At 39.6% G+C, this 24,274-nt stretch overlaps 1 protein-coding gene and 1 long non-coding RNA gene across 14 annotated transcripts in view; one reads left to right on the top strand and one right to left on the bottom strand.

Annotated features, from left to right (window-relative positions):
• The window catches only part of LOC148128257 (uncharacterized), a 299,527-nt gene that overhangs the window by 258,611 nt on the left and 16,642 nt on the right, over positions 1-24,274 (bottom strand). The window lies entirely within an intron of this gene.
• Positions 20,713-23,454, top strand: LOC113447025 (serpin A3-4-like). The gene is given in 5 exon segments (XM_087922144.1): positions 20,713-20,726; positions 20,728-21,077; positions 21,080-21,352; positions 21,630-21,777; positions 22,542-23,454. Coding segments are annotated over 4 exon segments (645 nt in total). The 3' UTR covers positions 21,638-21,777; positions 22,542-23,454.

The following is a 24,274-nucleotide window of genomic DNA, read 5'->3' as shown; positions in this document are numbered from 1 at the left end:
GCTCATAGCATCTTGAAATGTCTATTTGTTTGTTTGTGTGTGTGTGTGTGTGTGTGTGTGTGCACTCATGTGTCTTTTTATGCAAAGCCATATACTTTTGTTTGCACATTTATTTGTGTTCTAGCCTTTGCCAAAGAGTTCAGTGGTTATGCTGACAGCTCTTCACCCTTTGTTTTGTCTCCCCACAATAAAAATACATTATAATAGTTTGAGCTGTAATGTTTGGTCAATGAAATGCCTAATTTATTTTATAGAGTATGCTTAAACAAATGCTGTGATTTGTTCTTTCTTAGCCTAATGTGCTTTATGCTTGATCTCCTGGCTTACAAAGCAGTTTACAAAACAAAAATAATGAAGTGGTAGAGACCTGAACATCAGCTTTTTTTCAATTGAATGCTATAGCAGTTTTTTTTTAATTCAAAACATTCACTTTTGAATATATCTGGACCTCAGGATAGGTGGCATTCGGAGAAGAAAGCTGCAGACAGTGCTTATTTTGAAACCCACAAAAACTGCAACAGGGGTTGAGTTCTTAATAGGGCACTTTTGAAAAGGGGGGTTCAAAAGATATGAAATGCTCTCAGGTCTACCAGCAAGTCCCCAAGATCTTAAGAATGTGGATGTTATAAACAAAAATATACTCTTTGGATTTGGGCATTCTTAGTTTGCAAAGTGTGCTGAAGCCCTTATGTAAAAAGAGGTTACATCACAATTAATTAATTGAACAATGTGTGTTAATTTAAAACCAAATCATGGAATGAGTGTACAAATTCATTGGATTGATAATTTGAGAGAAATTCAAAGCCAAAGATGTAAGTGTTGTAGTTCGTCAACTGCCAGCGGAGATGGAAGTCGAGTCAGAGGAGATGGAGGGGTTGCCTGGTTACTATTGGAGCCGGCGAAAGGTTCTGAGGAGCAGGAGGTCTCAGAGCCAGATGCAGAGCAAGCATCTGGCAGAGAGACAGCTGTTTTGGGGGCCTGAGATGAGTAAGAGGGAAGAACAGCGGGGCCCTGTTCCAGATGCGCGTATGCTCAGAGAAGTGTGGAGAGGAGAGCAACACAGGACTGAGGGCCAGCTATCCAGGAAAAGAAGGAGATGTTATCTAGCCTCTCCCTCACTAGGATACAATGAGGAGGGAGATGTGTGGGAGATGTGTGTGTCAGAGACAAGCATTCATTCTCCAGAAGAGTTCCCTATGGTGGATTCCTTGCCTGGATTTCCTTGCCACTACCCAGATTGGTCAGGACTCTTTGTGTTGGGATTGCAGTGCTAATTGATTCTCCCTGCAGGGAACTGAGAGACTGCTTGTGAGTCACCTAAGGACATGTGACCTGGAGCTTTGTCAATGAATGCCATGAATTCCTGCCTTTCTAAATAAAAAGTGGTTTTTCCTCATGAGTAGGCTGTTGATTGGGGCTCGTGAAGGCTGGGTCAGAACAGTAAGTCATTCTGAATGTCAGGATTCCAGCAATCGCTCTAATTAAATCATGATTCTTGAGCCAAACTTCAAAAAACTTCAAAGGATTCATTAGAGGCGACATACTGGCATTGCCCTGTATGAAGCCAACTCTGGCATACGTAATTTACAGTCATCTGTGACCCTGTTTCCGCCCTCACCCCTGGGTGTCTCATAAACCAGATTCTCCAATTGAGCACGGGCTGGGTGGCATCATTCACGTTCTCCAATTAAATATATTCGCGGGCAAAAACTCTGGTATTTTAGTTACAATCTTTTAAAGATAAGAGTTGGAATGTACTTTTGCTCTTCCAGATTTCCTTCCTTCCCCCTCTTTTTTTTATGGCAACTACTAAAACAGGCATAGGAATATTTTATGAGTTGGCACCAGTGATGGGATTCAATTTTTTTTTTACCACCAGTTCTGGTGGGCATGGCTTGGTGGCATGGCATGGGATGGAAACTGCAAAGTCTCCATTCTCTCTCCAGTCCTGGGGGTAAGTTACTGCAAAATCCCATTCCCTTCCCCACCCCACTAATCTGCTTTCCAGCTCCGTTCTCCTGAGCAGAGCAACAAAAGAAGACCCAGCCAACCAGCTGGGACTCTGGAGGGAGAGAACAGGTGGGGTTGGGGCCAGTCTCTGAACTACTCAAAATTTCCATTACTGGTTCTTCAGAACTGGTCAGAACCTGCTGAATACCACCTCTGGTTGGCACTGAATTTATAAGAAAAGATGAAGTACAGGTAGTCCTTGAGACCAAAAACTTATGTTACTAATTGAAACATTTGTTAAATCAGTTTACCCCCATTTTATGACTTTTCTTCCAACAGTTGTTAAGTGAATCTGGATTGCCCATTCACTTTGCTTGTCAGAAGGCCGCAAAAACTAATCACATGACCCCAGGGCATTGCAATCATCATAAATATGAACCACTTGCCAAGCATCTGAATTTTGATCATGTGATCATGGGGGTGCTACAACAGTTATAACTGTGAAAACAGTCATAAGTCACTTTTTTCAATGCCGTTGTAACTTTGAACGGTGACTAAATGAATTGTAAGTCGAGGACTACCTGTCCAAATTCAATGGTTCCTATTCTGTACAATTTACATCTGGTAAGTAGCAATTAAATTCAGACTGATCTTAGTTCCTATGCTGTGCTATGTTAAAAAACAGAAAGCATGTGGGATGATTTCTGGAGTTCTTTCGAATCTCTTAATGAACTTAGAATGGAGAGTGACTCCCAACTCGACAGCCATAGGAATCCACTGAGGATTTTTTTCTGGATTTTTTTTTCTCACCAAACTACCTTGCCTGATCCCAGATTTTGAAACCTTTTCTTTCTTTTCTTTTGTCCAGGGGTGGGATTCTACCAGTTCAGCCCAGTTTCAGGTGAACCGGTATCTGAGAAGATCAGCTGGGAGCGAACCGGTTTGCTCCGACAATCAGCTGTAGGGCCCAACTGCACACCCCAGCTCTTGTCTGTGCTTTATTTCTGTGTTTTCCAGCTCAGCTGCTTCGTGTGGCACAGACAATTGCTGTGCATCAGCTGTTTTACACACAGGGCTTGCAGCAGAAGGCAACTTGCAAATGCTGCATGTGCGCGCAAAGCACACGCCCACCGAACCGGTTGTTATACCGGTTGAAACCCACCCCTGCTTTTGTCTATGTCTCCCACCACACCAAAAGTGATCCAGTTCTATTCTGTTTGGAGAATTTTGGCAATAGACAGATTGACAAATTGTGATCATAAGTTGAGGACTACCTGTATGTATCGACAACCTCTTTAATTCTTAACAAAGCAAAAACACACTTTGCTATTTTCTCTGAGCCTGAGGTAGGAAGAAATGGCAAACCACTTCTGAAAATGGTTGATGGGCCCTGAAAAAGTTACTGGTGCAGCTTCTGTGGAAAGGAAACCTACCAACTCCTTTGATGAACCCCTGGCCAAAGTCCCAAAACAGATCAGCATTGCACCACATGTGGGATGGATCCACCCATCCAAATCAAGAGCAGAAGTTAGTAGCAGACCATTTTTGTAATCAGTGAGAAGTATGGGAGAAGTGCCAAAATCATGTGGGTTGAAGTACCAAGAAATACAGTGAAGGAATTTTGTAGCAGAGAAAGCCAACTGTGGTTATTCTAACACGAAGCTATTTTACATTTTTCCATTTCCAAATTCTTCCCTTTGCACTTGTCAAACATCTGTTAATTCCTAAGAACCAGTCCAAAGTAAAGAATGCAACTTCCCATTTTGGAGAAATTACTTTTCTTGCGTTTTGTGAAAGGTTTGGACTTGCTAATAGCTATGCATTGTTCTCTGTCAATGTCACTGAGATTACCACATACACAGGGGAGGACATCACCAACCTTGTAGCACTTCAAAGTCTTATGTATTCGTTATGGCAAAATATCCACTTACTTAGGTCAAGAGGAGGCAGCATTTTTGCCTGAGCAAAATTGTGCAGCATGGCTATTATAGTGAGACAACCCATGAGCAAAACACAACACAGAGAGACTTAGACATTTAACAGTGGTTTATATACAACAATTATATACAGACATATACGTGGTAGGCAAAATACCTTACAAGCAATCTTTCTTCTTCTTAACTCTACACAGAAAACTTCTGCAATGAATACTGGACACAAAGAGAGAGGACACATCCTCTAATGGCTGCCTTTATATAAACACCTCTTAAAGGGATAGAACCCCCCCAGTTAAAGGGAATCAGCTATGCTGATTCATTCTGATTGAATCAGCCACATCTGGTCAGCTTCACTGCTGGTTGGCTCTTAAATCCCAAGACCTTAACAAAAATAAATATTTCCTAAATATTTCAGCTACTGATGGCGGTACAACCTAAATCGTGATAATAAGTGATACGACGCATGATTAAGGCCAAATGTTTTAGATCTGGAAGTGTGTGTGACAATTTTAGGATGAAGGTTTTCAATTAGCATTTAATTTTCTTCCCCAGATTAAAAACCACTCCACTTACTGCTGAAAACATTCCTGTGAGAAGTAAGCAGTAAATAAGGAGATGGGAGGGGAACAAGGAAGAATCCAGGGCAAGGGATGGATTCGCTGCAAAGCTGAACTTGAGTTTTACAGATTGAAGTGTCTCATTCTGTTTCCAAAGACTGGTTTCATTATTTGCTCAAAGGAGTTTACAGATAAAAATGCTACCAGGGAAACAACTGAGAAAGAGGAAAAAGGAGATGCAAAGATAAATAGGGAAAGAACATTGAGTTATCTGTTCTATTTAATTGCTGCACAGCACTGGCAAAATCTAATCTATGTAAAAGTAAGAGAAATATAGTACTGTGAGATTGTCAAGGTGTTGGAGTATTGACTGGGAACATTTAGATTAAGGTCCACCTTCAGCTGCAGAAGGTCACGAAGTGATACTGAGCTATTCTCTATTTCTCAACCTGGCCTACATCATAGGAAAGGGAAAACAAGAGGAGGAAGTACGGTGTTTGGCATTTTGACATACTGGAGGAAAAGCAGGATATAAATCTAATGAACAGGTTTAGTGTATGAATGAATTTATGTATGTATGTATGTATGTATGTATGTATGTACATGTATGTATGTATGTGTGTACATGTATGTATGTATGTATGTATGATCAAATGAATCAATAAATGAATGAATATGTTTGATAGATTGCATTGTTTGGAGAAGGCAGACTTACAATAATCCAGATCCAAGTTATTGTTGCCTACAGTATAGGGACAAAATGCTTAAATTGAAACAATGTGCAATGCATATTGTTTAGCCCAGGAGCCCAGAATGTAAGATCATAAATTTAGAACTAATATCCGCTCAGGTCAAGAATGATAGTACGGTTGGGTTCATATATTGCAATAAGCTATATTTTTGTTTAATTACAACGGACTGAATAAGCCAGGTGACCTGATCCAGAATGCATCAAATGTTCTTTCAGCTTGCCTGTGAATAAACAATTACAGCAAGCCACATATTTTATTCTATGCTATAGCCATTAATTAAGAAACATAGGGATCAAAATGACTAGCTCATATCCCAGATAGAAAACGTTGCAAGATACAGGTATGTATGTGGGCAGGTAGTTTTGTTTCAGTCCTATTATGAAAAAGAACGGTGATCAGGTTCGCACCTATTCTCTAGAACCGATTGTTAACATTCTAAGCAGTTCGGAGAACCTGTTGTTAGAAGAAATTAATGGCCTAATCCTGTAAGGAAGGCAGGAAGAAAACATTCTGGTGCTGCTTACAGAAACTGCCTCTCCATTAACCCTTATTACATTCTTGGCAGGACTAGACTTCCTGTCTCAGGAGCTTCTCTGGAGTTTTTCCCCCCTCTTTTGCTGGTACTTTGCTTGTGTCGATGACAGCATCCCCACAGTCATGAGAGGCCAGGCAAGGAGATGCGTGCCTCAATGTGAGTGATGTTGAGTTGGCCATGCCCAGCTAGTCACATGACCACCAAGCCACGCCCACCAACTAAGCCACACCCACAGAACCAGTTGTTAAAAAAATTGAATCCCACCCCTGACGGTGATGTATTGTTTCCTTTCCTTTGAAACATTCCAGAGCCTAGCATCAAGTCTAGCAGCTAAAAACCTTTTTTTTTTAAATAAAAAATATGCTTGTTCTCTGCATTTTCTACATACAGTCTGGTCCTCATTTGCTAAGCCTCTAATGCAGAGGTGTCAAACTGGCAGCACGCAGACTGGATGCACCATGCACAGGCCACGCCCACCCCAGCTCTGTGAATGGGGAAAATGTCACGAAACATCACGTGATTGCAACGTGATGGGACGAGTCATGGGAGCCTTAATATACATGTGGTAGAAGGTTTACTCACCCTGAACATAGAAAAATGATTAGTATGTCTTCATATTTCTGGCACCAGCTTCAGGTGTATCTACCTAAAATGACAGACTAGGAGCAGGACTTATATTAACATCTTTTATCAGAAGTCTTGAAGGCACTCTCTTTATAGATCATCCAGCAAATGTGATATCTCTAACTATCGATAGATACTGACAACCTTATTGGGGGTGGGGATAAGGGAAGTTTGGGATAGGTTTTCATCTAGTACCTGATGTCCTTGTTATTTGGAAACCACCCAGCAAATGGAAAGAATTCTGGAGGAAAAAGTATTATAAACATGGACAAAATGCCTAATTCCTTTATAAGTTTCATTTCATGAGAGGAATGCTGAGAACAGCTGAGGATAAAAAAATTTAAATCATGAGATAGACCGGAAGATATGTTTTTCGTAAATGTATAATTTGGTGAAATGTATTAAAATTAAACATAGAACTGGAAAGAAAGCCTCTAACAAATCTAGCCTTAAGCAGTCAGAAATGGGTAGTTCACAGCAGTAAGCTATTGCTAGCCTTCCCTGCTGTGTATGAAAAATTGTAATGTAGTTTACAATCAAGCAGAGTTTTCAAGAAAAGTATATTGACCCACATGCTGACATTGAAATATTTAAATTAACAAAACCATCTCTTTGGAGCTCTTGTGGGAGAAATATTCAACATTTGCCTGCATGTCATTCACATACCTCCAACAGCTTTTGAAGGATATGAAAAACACAACACAGCAAGACTTTTACCTCCAATTCATAGACATATGCAAGACTTTAGGAGAATTTAATGATTTCAGCAATAAGAAAATTCCTTCATGGTGCACAGCCATCAAGTTTAGTAACACACCTCATTGGAAACTGTCTCTGTTTTTTCTTAGTCAATCTGTATGGAAAATAGGGGTGGTGTATTTCATTACTGCAGCGTTTATGAAATCAGATGGAAACTATGGAAGAAAAGAAGTTGATGAAGAAGACAGGGAGAAAAGAATTGCTTTATTTTACATTATTCACTAGTTTACAGAGTAGCATGTTCATAGCCAAAGATTAAAAGTAGTCAAATCTCTCATGTTAATCATGATTACTGAATCCAGTGAAGTGACTTTGGGGAAATGAAGAAGTCCCACTTCAGAGGCATTCAGTCATTATCTCCTCATGGATTGCTTACTGATTTCTTACAAGAGTGGAATGTGGGAGGCAGTCACCAGTAGGTATAAGAAGGTATAAGAATAACAACATGGGCCTCCTGAACAGCCCTCAAGAGTCTGAACTATAGCAGGAGAAACAATCATTTGCTTTTGCACCTTTTCTTGTGCTGAACTATTTTTCTCCAGTTTATTCAATAGCTATAACTTTTTCTCATTCCAACTTTCTTCACAAAATGTCTGCTTTCTTGGGAGACATCAAGACCCAGGCATTCACATATGACAAACCTTTTAGGGGTTAGGAGCAGTGTTTCAGAAATTGCTCTTCTGAGTTCCAGTTTGAGCCTCTTCGTGGACAGACCGAAACCGCGATAGTGCGTGGTTTCAATCCGTGCTCACCGCTGGAGCACCCCGAGCTGGTTTTGGGGCTAAGCCACCCCGTAGAGGTGGTGAAGAGGAGGGAGACTGCCAGCAGGGTTGAGGAGAGCTGCATCTCTCCCTTTCCTGAAGGTGGTTGCAGCGGTGGTCAGAAATGGCCACCTCAAAGAAGAACTCGACCGGAAAAGAATGTGCAGGAGGAAGATAAGAAGAGAAAGTCTTGGCTGACTGGGTTAAACTGAAAAAGCAACAACTAAGGTACCCTGGAATTTAAACTATAGAAAAAAGTAACATTGTTCCCAAAGAAGTCTTTGAAGCAGTCAAGGAGAGAGAAAGGGGAAAGGATTTGGGTTTTTTTCTTCTTCTCTCCCTTTCTTCTCTCCCTTTCCCTATACTGACAGCTAAGAGATTTAAGCAAGAAATTGGAAAAAAAAAATCCACTTTGACATCAATAGGCATTTAAGCTGAAAATAAAATGTCAAAGGGATAATAAAGATTTCTTGGATACTTAAAAGGTTTTAATAGCAGAAAAGGAGAATAAAAGGGCAGGATCTGGAAAAAAGGCGGGAGACTGTCTGGAATTAAAAGGAATTTACAGTAAAACCTCAACAAGACTTCTAAAAGATACATTTTAACTGAAACTTGGCAACAAAATAGTAGAACCCCAGGAACAGAAAGTGGAAAAAAGAAGCAAGAAGAAACAGCTTGGGAGTATTTGGATTATTTGGTGATTTTTGGATCTTTGGCTATTGCATTTAAATGAATTAAATCAATTGGGTGGTTGTATAAAAGTGTTTAAAATGGCACCACTTTTAAAAGAACTGAAAATGGAACTTAAAAAGTACAAAGAAGATGCACAAGAAGGGAGAAGTTCTTTTGGCTTTGAATTTCAATTCTTAGAAATGGAGATCTGGAACTATGAGAAACAACAAGAAATGCCTGCAGAACAAGAAGATTGGGACAAAGAAGAAGCCATCTTTAATGAACAAGTAATTTTATGTGGGGAAAAAAGGAAAGGGGGGCAAGAGAATGAAAAGTTTAAGATTTGAAAAAACAACCCCCCCAAAAGAAACATAGTTTGAATACAATACTATCTTATGTACCTTTGCAGAACAATACTATCTTATGTACCTTTGCAGAATCCCTTTTTTAATTAAATTTTCATCCATTATCTCTAAATAGGTCCTGTTTCTCTATATCTTGTTTCTGTCCTTTGTAACTTCCTTTCCTTTCCTTTCCTTCTTCCCTCTCTTCCTCTCCCTCCCCTTTTTACCCACCCCTTTTTACCCCCTTGTCTCTCTACTTCTAATTTCTTTTCTGTATTGTTATATTAGAAATAGAAATAATTTTAGAAAATATGAAACAATGTATGGTTAAAATGATGGATAAAATAGTTATTGTAATCCAGTGAAATATTTGTTCATAAATAAATGAAATGAAACAAATGAGAGAACTGAATTAGGAAAGGATGGGAACATTTTATTTATTTAAGATTTTATAAAATATAAGTGAAGAGGAATGGGGGAAAATTAATTATGGAAAGCTTACAAGTGTTCCCAAGGAAGTATGATATTTAATTGAAAAGAATTGTTAAAGAAGTTAAGATTTTAATGAATATTAATAGTAATGATAGAACTGAATTGGAATTGAATGAGTGTTTTAATTACATATATTTATAATCTCTTTTTAAGAATATAGTGTGTATTTTAAGAATGTACCAAGCAGAATTCGATTGGAAGTTATGTATTATATTGAATATTATAACCTTAAGGTACACATTGAAGCTTAGGGTTGAATGGATAAAAGGGTTGAATGGATAAAACTAAAAGATATAAAGGTGTAGTTATATTACTAACTACAGAAGAAAATTTGTTTAATGAGAAAAGATAATGTGAAATTGAAACAGGACAGACCAAAGTATAAATATAATGATTTGAATTGAGATGAGATAATCAAAATAAAATTGAGAAAATTAAAAGAGGAGAAAAACTATGTAGAAAATGTAAAACAGTAATAAGATATAGAATAGAACATAAAAATGAGCGTGAAATTGAGTTTGTGTCTTTATGAAGTAGTGTAACCTGGGACCATGCTATTTTCAAAAATAGATGTTTTATTTGTATTATGTGTTTTTTGTGTGTGTGAAAACCCAAATAAAATTTTCACAAAACAGAAATTGCTCTTCTAATCTAATAAAGATCACGTGAGGTACTAATACCACTCTATAAAGCCTTAGTAAGACCACACCTAGAGTACTGCATCCAGTTTTGGTCACCACAAAAAAAGATGTTGAGATTCTAGAAAAAGTGCAGAGAAGAGCAACCAGGAAGATTAGGGGACTGGAAGCTGAAACATACGATGAACGGTTGCAGGAACTGGGCATGGCTAGTCTAGTGAGGAGAAGGACCAGGGGAGACATGATAGCAGTGTTCCAATACTTGAGGGGGTGCCACAGAGAAAAGGGTCAAGGTATTTTCCAAAGCAACTGTAGGCCAGACAAGGAATAATGGATGGAAACTGATGAAGGAGAGATTCAACCTGGAAATAAGGATAAATTTTCTGACAGTGAGAACAATCAACCAATGGAACAGCTTGCCTTTGGAAGTTGTGGGAGCTTCATCACTGGGAGCTTTCAAGAAGAGACTGGACTGCCATCTGTCAGAAATGTTGTAGGGTCTCCTGCTTGGGTGGGGATTGGACTAGATGACCTACAAGGTCTCTTCCAACTCTGTCATTCTATTCTATTCTATTCTATTCTATTCTATTCTATTCTATTCTATTCTATTCTATTCTATTCTATTCTATTCTATTCTGTTCTATTCTATTCCTCTTTGACATCTTCACTTTCTCTAATGAGTAGCCATAACTGAGGTGCTGCCTAAAAGCTCTCTTTGCTTATTGTATGCCACAATATACAATTCAGCAACACAAGTAGAGGAGCTGTTGCTAGACGAACCTCTAGAAGAGGTCTTTGGCTTGCAACCATTTGTTGAGTGACTGTTCAAAGCTACAAAAGCTCTGAAAAAAGTGACCTACAACTGGTCCTCACACTTACCATTATCACAGCATCCCCATGAACAAGTGATCCAAGGTTGGGCATTTGGCAGTCAGAATGTTGTTTACAACACTTGCAACTTCCTGGGATCCTATGATTGCTATCTGAAATCTTCCCAGGTGGCTTTCCACAACAAATCAATTGGGAAAGCTGGATTCGCTTAACAATCATGGGGAAAAAGTGATAAAATCAAGCACAATTCACTTAACAACCACTTTAGTTAGCAAGGGAGATTCTGATTCTAGTTCTGGTCATAAGCCAAGCACTGCCATAACTTTATTTCTTTTTTCTAACCCTGGCCTACGACAGTAGTACTTTGGCAGCCTTCATCCTCAATTACTTTTCCATACATAGCTATTTTCCCCTCAGTTATTATAGTTACTGGTAGAATATAACAAACAAGTGAAACAACACAATATAGTAATGATTATGCAGTTAAAGCAATTGTCCACATTGTGGCGATGAAAATAAACGTGATAAACGTGATAAAGAAAAAGGAACATAAAAAGAAGAATGTATGTACTATATTTATGAGTGTTCAGCTGTGTCTGTGTTACTATTATTACTATTTCTCAAAATTAACTGTACTCAGACAAAATGCTGTTCAAGTAGACATTGAATTTTTTATGTTTTGTCCCATTGTACAACCTTTCATGCCACAGTTGTTAAGTAATTCACTGCAGTTGATAAATTAGTAATGTCAAGATTGAACCGCTTTGCTTCTTTCAACCTTAATGCTTTTCAACGTGTCAATTAGGGAGGGAAGGGGGAAATAGAATGCTGAGAATGAGTGCATGGACAGTGAGAGCCTCGCAACCATCGAGGTCACCACTGCAGGTGCTTGAGAAAGAGATGGACTGTTCCCATAACAAAATGACATCTCATAACTGGACAATGTGATCACCCGGGGTGGGGAGAAGAGCAAGCTATTGTTTAACTAAGCAAGCATTTGCACAGGAACACCAGAGTTGGTTTAGTTTCTTCAGTACCAAAATGGTATATCCAATAAAGTTTTATTTTGGGGAAACTTTGGGAAATTTTGAGGTGTGAGAGGAAGGCAACTAGATGGTGTAGGCCTCTTCTTGATTGAAGGCCTTAAATTAACAATATATAATAATGCAGGCCGAGCTGATTTTGCAACCGTGGCAAAATATTAGTAATCCAATTTTGCAAGCTTTGCAATATGTTACTACCTGCTACTTCTGCAAAAAGCAGATATTTGCTAGACAATCAAAAATAGGGCTATTTTGGATCACAAATGTCTGGGAAATAAGAAAAAGGGGAACTGAAAGTAGCAGATGGTGAGCGGTTGGGAAAGAGTTGGCATATACCTACAAGTGGGTACCAAGTGATGGACAGTATGTGTGAATAAGGAAGTATATCCAGTAAGATTACATACCACTGGGTGGGCTTCAGAGGAAGAAGGGTATAAAAAAAGAGGGTAAATCTCAAATAGGGGCCACCGATGGTAGCTATCCTCTCTGGAATTAGCTGCTATTTCTGGACCTCCTTGCGACGGGTTGTTTTTAGTAAGTATTATCTTACTTTAAATGTTGCTATGTTATGATGGCTTTTCATGTTCCAAATTACTCATGAAATAAGCCTCTGATCTCAAAGTAAGAATTATTGCCTGTGGTTTGTCTGTGTATTTCCTTTACTAAATTATTTTTATAACAGGGCGACTTCAAAGCTCCCGAGAGTGTTTCCTTATTTTGGGTTCACTAGTTGGACAGTTGACAAGTAACCTAGTAGTTAAGTGAGTCTGGTTGCAAAAGATGATCACATGACTTTGGGATACAGCAATGGTCATAAGTAGGAACCACTTGCAAGCATCTGAATTCTGATCACATGTTCATGGTGCTGCTGCAAAAGTCCCAGCTGGGAAAAATGGTCCTAAATCACTTTTTCACTGCCGTTGTAATTTTGAACTAAATGAATGGAATTAATAGGCAGCGTGCTAAAGAGGAAACATATCTTGAGTTCTCGTAGTGAGGTATTTTAACTGTTTGGGTGATTACTATCAACATCTTACCTAATATTAAGTTGCTATCATCACCTTGCCTGGCTCATTTTATAGTATCATATTATCTGGTAAAGCACTGCTTTTTTAACACGTTCAGGATTATGTGACATTCTTGGTTTTTTTTTAATTGTGCCATTTTTATTTATTATTCATTATTCATTATTATTATTATTATTTTATTTATTATTATATTATTTACTATTCTTCAAATCAGCAGTTTTAACTTGAAAATACCACAGACCAGTGGTGGGATTCAAATATTGTTGCCACCGGTTTGGTGGGCGTGGTTTCGTGGGCGTGCTTTGCATGCGTTGCATGCATGCGCGTGCCAAACGCACACTTTGTGCAGGCGTAGAGGCATTCTGCCTTGCCTCCTGCAAGCCTTCATGATCTCCCGATCGCTTCAGCAGCTGCCACGCGGCACTCTTCTGTGCCGCGCAAAGCAGCTGCACTTCAAATTCAGCAGGTAAAAGTGAATATGGAAACCCTGGGTGGGGGGTGGGCCCAACAGCAGAGCCATTAGAGTGGCGGAGAGAACTGGTTCGGTTTCCTCTGCTCATTGCTCCAACCGGCTCTCCAGAACCGGGCAGAACCAGTCAAATGCCACCACTGTCACAGACCCTGCATTACATTCGAAGCACAGAGTACTTCCCTTTGCTGGGGATTAACTTCTCTTTAGACCATCCAGAAAGCACATCTCTTCCAAAAGATAACTTACCACCACTGGCTTGTCAGAAGCTGTGGCCTCCCTGCTTAATTACCATAGAGCTCTGAGGCAAAATTACAGCTTCTGTGGAAAGGCATAATAATGAGATTCCCTTAGGTTTGGCACACTTAAAGGGAAGGCTTTTTATTTCATGGAATGAAATCTTTGCTCCAAAGTTCCCAGAATTACAAATTATGATCCTGTGCCACCTGCCAAAATATTTGGGTTCCTTTCTTGAGCGACTCTATTTCTTCAGTCAGTCAGAAGAGAGCTGGAAGGGACCTTGGGGTCTTCTAGTCCAATATGATCAACCACTTTAAATTTTCTTATACAGTCCAAATTTTTGAAATGGGTAACCTGAAGCTACCTATATATATTAAAAGGATCCAAATCAACCATTAAATTTGTGGAGAGTCTGCATATTTGTTCTATTCATAATTTTGTTTCTGTAGCACCTTGAAAAATATAAGAAAATTATTTTTCTTAATTAATAATAATTAAGTATGATCAATGTTACATCTATGTATCTGATCAACTAACTATTGAGATGCTGTGAAACAAGAAATAAATTTTAAAAAATTAGGTGTGAATTGTTTATTTATTTATTTATTTATTTCAGATATAATCACCCATTTGGCTAACAAGAGTCCCTGCATTCACAAGATTTTTCCCAAATATATATGAGGGGGGGGAGGGAGGGAGAGAGAGAGAGATTGTGTCTCACATGTACATAGAGCATAAGCTGAAAGTCTGGTAGGACCAGTTACCCTTCTACTTATGAGTCAGAGGACCTAACTGGCCATTAATTGGGGGGTTCTACACTTTATTCCAGGGGCCAAAGGAATCAAAGAAGGAACAGGGACAGAGAGAACAAAGCAATGCAGTAAGTACAGTTCTCTTGAAAAAAAACCATTTTTTGTTATACCGTGTTTCTCCAACAATATGGCCTCCCCCAATAGGAAGTCCCAGCATGTTTTATAGGCATAAAATGAAATTAAGCCCCTCCCCCCAAATTAAGGCCTATTTTAAAACATGCAAAATGGGGGGAAGGGTGGAGGGCTTGCCATTAGGAGTGCCCCATGGGCAGCCATGCCTCGCCACCAACCTCCCTACTGTCACCAAGTACTTTTGCTGCACACCCGGGTATGGGGCTGCCTGCGTTGACCTCGGCATTGGTGGGGCACTTTGTATCGGGAGACCTTCCGCCACCATTGCTTTCCCTGGCAGTGCTGCTTCCCTGGCCGGTGGGTCCGGCAGAGAGAGCCTGAAGCCACCCATCCTTTCCATTCCTTGCCCAGCCTGTCCCCATCCCCACGCATCTCCAAACGCTGTGGCAATGCTCCAAAGGCTGCAGTTGCACAGGCATTGGCACTTATTTGGTGGGGCTCAGTTCATAGGAGGATGCAGTGTGGGCAGTCGCCTCACCTCCCTGTCCATGGACGGGTGAGTACTATCATTGCCTCGGGCAGCCTCTCCCGGTGGCCCCTTCAGGGTCGGGCTGGAGGGACTTGGGAAGCCAAGCTCGGGTTGGCCCAGCTCTTTTGCTTGGCAGGCAGGCACACATCTGTGGCTAGCTTTCCTGGCTCTGGCAAGCCCGGCCGGCCCTGGCGCGGCCCTGGCGCAGCCCTGGCAGGAGGAGCAGAGGGCCCGGCAGGGAGGTGCTTGCTGCCTTGGCCAGAGCTCCACCGCTGGACAGGAGGGCCCACCTGTCAGCTGCGCTGGGTGCCCCAGACGAAGTTCTTTGCGCTCTGCCTGGTGCCAGGCAGGGATGGTGGCTGGGCGCTTCTCCTTGGGTGGGCTGATCCTGTGCTGTGGCCCCGTGAAATTTGTCTCCCTATGTGGGGTTGGGTTGCCCTCTCGAGCAGGGGAAGCTTTGTCATAGTAGGGCATCATTTTTAAAAGAATGGGCTTTGCCTTTGAATGATTCCCAGGAAGGCAGCAACAGGAGCGCCTGAAGCCGAGTGTCTCCGCCAGGCACCAGTTGCAGGGAGGAGCCCTGGCTGGCCCCACATGGCTGTGCCAAATGCTGCAGTGGTGCTCCATGCATGCCTCTGCTCCCCGCGGTGGCACAGGGAGAAAGGAAAGCAATGGTGGTGGAAGGTCTCCCGATACAAAGTGCCCCACCAACACCGAGGTCAACATCCAAGCCATCGCCACTCACCCGCCCGAGGATGCAGGGGGCGGAATTAAGTCACCCCTGAAAAGATGGCCTAGCTGGTTTTGGGAGGCTCCCCTCAAAATAAGACCCAGCCTTATTATATGAGAAACACGGTAGTTGCCATTAAGTAAGCTGTTACTAACTAAAAATTCATAAATTTCTTTTTAAAATGTCAGCTTGTCTATAGATTTCATGGTATCCTTACATATTTTGAAATTTAGTGCTGGTGTCAGGATTGGGGGATCCTGGGCGGTATATACAGTAAGAATGGAAGCATGTAGAGCTGTCCCATCCCCTAACATACTGTTACTGTTGCTTCATCTATTTACAAGAAAATAAAAATAAATGTTCTTTTTTTTTAAAAAAAAATCCTTCCTTCCTCTTGCTATTCCCTTCTAAGCGAGCATTTATTGCACTGATACTATTGCTAAACTCTTATTTCGTTCATTATGTATTTTGTTAGAGTGGATATAATATAATGCTGGTCTCAGCTTTAAAAAAAATAGATGGATGACTTGGTATAGTAACTTACAGTCTACCCTACTTCTACATTACTACTAGTTGTAATTTTATGGATAAAATGGAGACCATTTTATATTTAGCCTTGAACTTCCAAAGAAAAAGTTGACAAATATTGTGTGTGTGTGTGTGTGTGTGTGTGTGTGTGTGTGTACGTATGTGTGTATGTATGTGGACAGTGGACAGACACTTGTTAGAAATGGTATAGAGTCTCCTACTTGAGCAGGGGGTTGGACTGGATCATCTACAAGGAGGAGGAGGAGGAGCCCCGAAAAAACGGCTAGGCTGTCTTTTCAGCTTTGTTCGGGTATTTTCCCACATCATTACAGTTGTGCTTTTAAAGTTGTAGCGATGTTTCAGCAGAATCTCATCTGCCATCATCAGGCTTGTGTATTGTGTTCGTCTGTGAGTCAGGCTTCCACAGCTGTTTCTGTTTTATATTTGGTGCTAGCCTACTGCTGTGTTAGAATGGCTTTTTTCTTCATCTTGATTGGTTGCGAGTCTTGGTCTGTGTTTATTGGTCTTGGAGTTTGCTGTGTTCTGCTTGATTGGTGTTTCTAATATCTTCTGTCTGTTTTGTAGAGTTTTTTTTTGTCTTGATTGGCTGGCAACATTGTGTTTCGTGTATTGGGGGCTTTTAGTGTGGCTTGGCTTCGGGTGAATGGCCAGCTATAATTTATTAGGAAGCTAGGTTTCATCTGGGTGCCTGGTTGGGGTGTGTTTTGGGCTGGAGGTATCGGGGTGGGCGTGGTCTGTTTGTGCCAAGGTGTTTGCTTGGCTTGTGGTGTGGAGATTTTTTTGTTTGTGAGTGCAGCCTTTCAAATAATTGACAGTCTGGTGGAGTCATCTCTTCTATTTATGCTTTCTGGTCTTTTTTCAATCTCTATGGCTTCTCTGATAATTCTGTAGCTGGCGTTTTCTATAGTAGCTAGGGTTTTGGTGCCACTGAAGTCGATGCTATGACCTATGGCTTTCATGTGTTGGACTAGTGAGGAAGTGTGTTCCAGCTTTTTTACTGCATTTTTGTGTTCCTCCAGCCGGGTACTTATTCTTCTATTGGTCTGTCCAATGTATGTGGCAGGGCATGATGCACAGGGGACTTCGTATATGCCTTGGTTTTCCAGGTCAATTTTATCTTTGGGGTTTCTAAGGATGGCTGCTATTTTTCTGTCTGTTTTGAAGGCAGTCTTGATGTGATGCCTGTGTAGTATCTTACTGATTTTGTCTGTAGTACCTCTTATGTAGGGCAGGACAGCTGTTCCATAGATCTGTTCATCTTCTAGGTCTCCATTATGTCTCAGTGTGTTTTTGTGGATCAAGCTGGTGATTTTGCTTTTGTGGAAGCCATTGGCTGTTAGTACTTTTGTCAGGGTGCATAGTTCAGTCTTTATGTGTGTCTTGTCTGCCAGGCGTTTGGTTCTGGCAATTAGTGTTTTGGCCACGGAGTTTATCTGTGCTGGGTGGTGGTGGGATTGGGCATTGAGGTAGCGATTGGTGTGTGTTTTCTTCTGGTATATGGTGTGTCCTAGTGTGCTATCTGTTTTTTTGTAGATTAGTACATCTAGGAATGGTAGTTGTTTGTTTCCGTTTCCATGGTGAATTTGACTTTGGGGTGTATGCTGTTTAGGTGTGGTAGGAAATTGTTTAGGTTTTCTTTTCCATGGAGCCAAATAACAAATGTGTCATCGATGTATCTTAACCATAGTTTGGGTTTGTGGGTGGCATTTGCCAGGGCTCTGGATTTAAATTCTTCCATAAGCAGGTATGCAATAACAGGTGACAGTGGTGATCCCATAGGGGCTCCTTCAATTTGCTTGTATCTTTGTCCTTTATATATGAAATATATGTTGGTTAAGCAGTGTTCTGCTAGTTCCATGAGATGTTTGGGTGTTTGGTATTTGTTTTTGATGATTTCTAGGGTTTCTTTTATCGGGATTTAAGTGAATAGTGAAACCATGTTGAAACTTACAAGCAGTTCTTTTTGTTCCACGTGTAGATCTTTGATCATTTCTAAGAGGTGGTATGAGTTTTTGTACATGTGAAGCTGCTGCTTCAGCATGGGGCTGTAGCTGTTTTGCTAGGTATTTGGCTAGGTTTTGTAGCAGTGCTCCTCTGGAGCTGACTATGAGTCTGAGAGGTATGCCTTCTTCGTGTATTTTTGGGAGGCTGTATAGTTTGGGGCATCTGGAAGATTTTTCTCTTGGGATGATCGTCTGTTGGATCTCTTTGCTCATGTTGCTGGTTATGATTTACATATATATCTATCTATATCTATATCTATGTCTGTATCTATATCTGTATCTGTATCTATATATCTATATCTATCTATATCTATTGCATTTATGCATGTGTGTACACACACACATCAAGCTGCCTTTTGAACAACAGCAATAACAACAATATATTATTATTGTTTTTGTTGTTGTTGTTGTTCGAAAGGCACAAAAAATGCAAAAAAAAATCCTGCTTGGACCTTAGCTGATTTGATAGCTACAGCTATCAAAGCTACAGCTTTTCTTGGAGAGGTTTCAAATTAAAACATCACAATTTTGGGGGGAATCTTGTCCTAAGAGTCCAACTAGAAAAAAAAAATCTTTTCACTTAAACTATCCTAATATTTTATTGGAACTGTACAATTTTTAAACAATTCTAATGTGTTTCTTCAAAAGGTACAAATAATACAGTATACATAATATGGAATGTAAGCAGTGATTCAAGCAACTAAAATATCTGAAAGTAAAGTTAGAGAGCAAGAAAACAGATTAAGCAGGACATGATATGACATTTTAAGAGAAAGATTATTTGGGAATAAGAAATCAGCACACACAAAAAGATTTCTCTATTACCAGGAGAACTGTACAAGTTGGTTGACCCCCCAAAAAACCCCACATACAGACAAAAACTATTCTACAACTATGACTAAGGAAGGATTCCAGTAGAATTACATAAAATTACAACTAGAAGTTATGCAGAAATAGGGCAGACTGTAAGTTACTATTCCAAGTCATACATTTTAGTTTTTCCATAAGCATGAAATATATGAAATTATTTCATGTGCATGAAATATATGAAAATTAAGAATATCTCAAATTGAGAAAAGAACTTTAAGATAGATATGGTGAATATAAGAAGTAGCCTGCTAGATCAGACCAATGTTTATAATCTGCTTCCTTGGTGAAACTCAAATACAATACAATACAATACAATACAATACAATACAATACAACACATGACCTCAATAACATCAACCCTCAGCAACACAAATTCAACAACCCTCTCTACTCACTATACTCACCCAGAAATGTTGATAATAGCATAATGACCAACAGAATTTAGATTTATATACTGCTTCACAGTGCTTTACAGCCCTCTCTAAGCGGTTTACAGAGTCAGCCTATTGCCCCCAACAATCTGGGTTCTCAATTCATAGAATCATAAAATAACAGAGTTGGAAGGGACCTTGGAGGTCATCTAGTCCAATCCCCTGCTCAAACAATTTACTGGCTTTGAAAAGATGGAAGGCTGAGTCAACCTTAAACCCACTGGGATAGAATTGCTGGCAATCGGCAGACTTAGCCCACAATACTGCAATCTAACCTCTGCACCATCATGGCTCGGATAAAAGATATAACCTCTAACACTGGGAAAATATGTAGCTGTTATAGATAATTGTTTTCCAACATTAAAAAAGAAAAAGAAGGGTTATTTTGCCTACGGGTAATTAAAATATAATAAATATATAAAATATAAAGTCACACCACCACCAACATTGCTAGGGCAAGCCACTGTACGTTAAAAGGGAGCAAACTGCACACTCACTAGTACTAATGATGGCATCTAATTTGGATAATGAAATGTCTGTAAGCAAACAAGCATTTCCAAAACACCAAGGACTCCACACAAATGTAAGAAACAGCTGGGCAAATATGTGGGTCAATATAAGAAACACTGGCAAGGAGAGAACCAACCTAGAACCAAGGAGTTAGAACAATGCCTAAGGGATGATTGTGCTATAAATGCTCATTCTTAGGACAAGAATCTAGAGAAAGATACTAAAAGTGTTAAAGAGGTAGAAATAAATAAAACCGGATATAATATAGTAATTGATATTTTCCTGTAATCAGTATGGAACTTTAATGAATGAGACTAGGGTAAATATTGCCAGTTTAAGTATATCATTAAATTCAACTGATATTTTCATTTGAGAAATAGTGATTTGTTGAGAAATAGTGGCATCCTCTGGTGGGAACTAGTATAGCATTGTAGCTAAGAACTGGATGCAATATTGATTTATACCTATAACATACTAGAATTTAATTGAATTGTCTCTTAAATGAATCAAATCAAAAATAATCTGTTAAATAAACAAATGCATTTTCTTTTTTGGAATTTCTTAGAGGAGGAAAATGAAAACCATTTTCTCTGTTGTTTATCGCTGGAATCCTTGCTGACAATTCCTTCCCATACATTTCTATCCATCCTAACGAGAATAATTGCGACAATCACCGATATGAACCTAACCCAAGAGATGCCTGGACACCAACGCAAGTATTAGTTTACAGTAATTCTGACTTTGCCTTCCAGCTCTTCAGGAAGATCTCTTCCAGTGAAAGCCATCAAGGTGACAGAAGCAATATTGCCTTCTCACCCTTATGCATCTCCTCCGCCTTTGCAATGCGGGCCTTGGGTACAAAGGATAACACTTTAGATCAGATTTTGAAAGGACTTGATTTTAGGCCATCAGAGATCCAGGAGAGGATGATAAATGAAGGCACATGCTAAATAATAGAGGAGCTGGACACCAGATGGAAATCGGGAAGTTTCTCTCTGTGCAAAATCAGCTAAATCCTGAAAAGCAGTTCTTAAATGGCCTCAAAAACTTCTATGGAGGAGACCTCTTTGGGGAAAATTTTAACAACACTGCAGCAACTGAGCAGCACATCAACAGTTACATCAAAAGGAAAACCCGTGGGAAGATTTCTAAGCTTGTTGATGAAGTCGATCCCATCACTGAAATTCTGCTAATTAGCTATATTTATATGAAAGGTAAAACAACTTAACAGGCTTTTAGATATTTGTGCCAATATTGTTCACAGATTTTGTTCAGTTGTTATGGTCATAGAGAGAGAAAATAGGGAGAGAAAAATTATATGAAAATATTCACAAATGGGCCAAGGACAGAAATTTTAGCTTAGTAGTTTAAAAGTTTGATAATCATCTAACTGTAGCCCAATCTTGTGAAAGTCCATTCCACCTCTTTTTCATCAGATAAGCCAGGTTTGCATTGCATTCTTAATGTAACTCAGAAATCTTTCTTTGACAGCAATATAAATGTTTATATACCAAAATACCTGGTAAGTGGAGAGATTAAGCTGAAGAATATAATGTACTCTATGGGAGTGGCTGATGTATTCATTGACCAAGCAGATCAGTCCTGAGTTACGGGACAGCCCCAGCACAGGCTCTCAGAGGTAAGATACAAGTTTCGCCCTTTCCTGTAGGAGGCATTAGATAGATATACCTGCTTCAAAATTTAGCATGCAGTATGTGTAGACTTGCACTGCTGGTTTATATCAATTGAAACATGATAACTGCTCAAAATAATCTTAGGAATTATACTTTGGTAAAGGTGACAGTATTTCCTGTTAAGAACAATCATCTGTGTTTGTTTATTTGACTACTGTAAGTCTAGAAAGAAGCCTCTCTTCATGGTATGCAAATATTTTACTATAATGTATTTCAAAAGGCATAAGTGTAGCATATTGGCCTTTTGTGTTTAATGCATTTTTAAAAAGCATACATCCCTTTGGAGTGTAGAAAAATGATTGATAAATGCCTTCAGAAAATACATAATTATCAAGGGACAATTATAGTTCAGACTCTATAGTTCCATAGAAACTTACTCTACTCATTATGTGTACCTATTCTCTGCTTTACTTTTCCTATGAAGTCCTGTTTCTTCTAAATATCTTCTCTGAAAAACCAAAGACAATTCAACATAGGTGGGATCATCTCTTTTGGTTTATGAAAGAAAACAAGAACTTGGGTGGATGGGGAGGTGATGTTTCTGCAACTGGAAAAGGGTTTTCTTAGATCTTCCCCATTCATTCATTCATTCATTCATTTGTCTTCTTTAAAATAGCTTTAGAATCCTGGATATAGCAATCTAAAACAGATTTATGTTCATCTAAAAACAAAATGACATGCTCTTTCTCTACCTATCTTTTTTCTCTAGCCTATTCATAAAGCTGTGATAATGATTGATGAGAAAGAAACAGAAGCTTCAACTGCCACTTCCAGGGATCTGGTGCTCATGTCTGCATCTACTGAAGTTTAACATTTAATAGGCTATTCATAGCAATAGTTCAAGAACAAAATACTGAAAGTATATTATTCATGGCAAAAAAATTTAAACCCTGCTGAGGAATAGGTCAAAATGCACCTATTAAGGGCACATATTAGAAAGCAATAGCACTTAGATTTATATACTGCTTCACAGTACTTTACAGCCCTCTCTAAGTGGTTTACAGAGTTGCCATATTGCCCCCAATAATCTGGGTCCTCATTTTACCAACCTCAGAAGAATGGAAGGCTGAGTCAACTATGAGCCAGTGAGAATCAAGCTGCAGAACATATTGGTCTGATCACTATTGACTTTCTTGCTGATTTGAGAGGTGATAAGAGTATAAAATGGCTGTCCCCATTCCTGCTTTAAACCTATCATTAAATTGCTTTAGAAATTATTGGGAAGCATTACTTTTCTGTTCCCTTAGCAAGTCCATTATTTGCCCTTAGGAGTTAAGGCTGAAGCACTAGTACAGCTTTTTTCAACAACTGTCTTTAATCAGGTGGTATTTAATGAGTAGAAATGGCACAATTTTAACTCCAGATATTTAAATTTCCTCCAACACTGAACCAGCTAAATACTCTTTGGATCTGGGAATTTTTCACCTTTGATTTTGGGTGGGGTAGAACATCCCCATTTGAGACTAGTGTATAACTTAGAGGTGCTGGTCTCACAATTGCTCGCTCAAAGAGGAAGTAGCAGCTATGATCACAATAACCTTTGCACAGATTTATCTTGTGTGCCTAACTATGCTCATTCTTAGGGTAGGAGGCCATTCAGACAGTAACCAATGCCCTAGTCATCTCACAGTTGAACTTCTGTAAAGCACTTCATATGGGGATGCCCTTGAAGAGCTTTCAGAAGCTACACCTTGTCCAAAATAGTAGTAGAAGGAAGTCCTGGGCCACTGCAATATATGTCACTTATTTATTTAAAGAACTTATATAGTTGCCTATCTGACATAGTAGTCATCAGTGGCTCCCAGCAAAACCAATAAAAACAACACATACACCCATCCCACCGAAGTGCCATAACACTGCTGTCCCAGATGTTGTTCCAAAGGGTGATAAGAAGGCATGCTTCCTTGGACTCATAAAAAGACAACATTTAATAGAAGGGATCTGGAGCATACTCTTTCTGCCAGAACATATTGAACAGGAAGAAACAGTTGTAGGCAGGCGATCTCTCAGATATCCAGGTCCTAAGTGCCATACTATCATTGATGTTTGTTATCTTACAACAGCCACCACAATCCACCATTAGATCAGTTGGAGATTGAGATTCCTCCAACCTATATATTCATTTATTTACTTTATTCTATCTGTTTGCCATCCATCTCTTTTGAAACACTGCGCACCCGCTGTCCCAGTGACTCAGCTAATGGTGTAATACATGTGCGCGCAAAGCGCAGATACCGAACTGGTAATAATGCTGGTTGAATCCCACCCCGAATACAGATAGTTCTCAACTGACAACAGTTCATTTAGTGACCATTCCAAGTTATAATGGCACTTAAAAAAAGTGGCTTATAACCATTTTCCATATTTATAAGCATTGCAGCATCGTATGATTTATATTTCGATGCTGGTTCATATTTATTGCTTGCAGTGTCCCAGGATCAT

The sequence above is a fragment of the Pseudonaja textilis genome, chromosome 1 (genome assembly GCF_049901715.1).
Source record: "Pseudonaja textilis isolate UNSWEBS1 chromosome 1, rPseTex1.2, whole genome shotgun sequence".
Taxonomy (NCBI): domain Eukaryota; kingdom Metazoa; phylum Chordata; class Lepidosauria; order Squamata; family Elapidae; genus Pseudonaja; species Pseudonaja textilis.
Note: the sequence above shows the minus strand (reverse complement) of the source record. Positions and strands in the feature narration are given on the sequence as shown.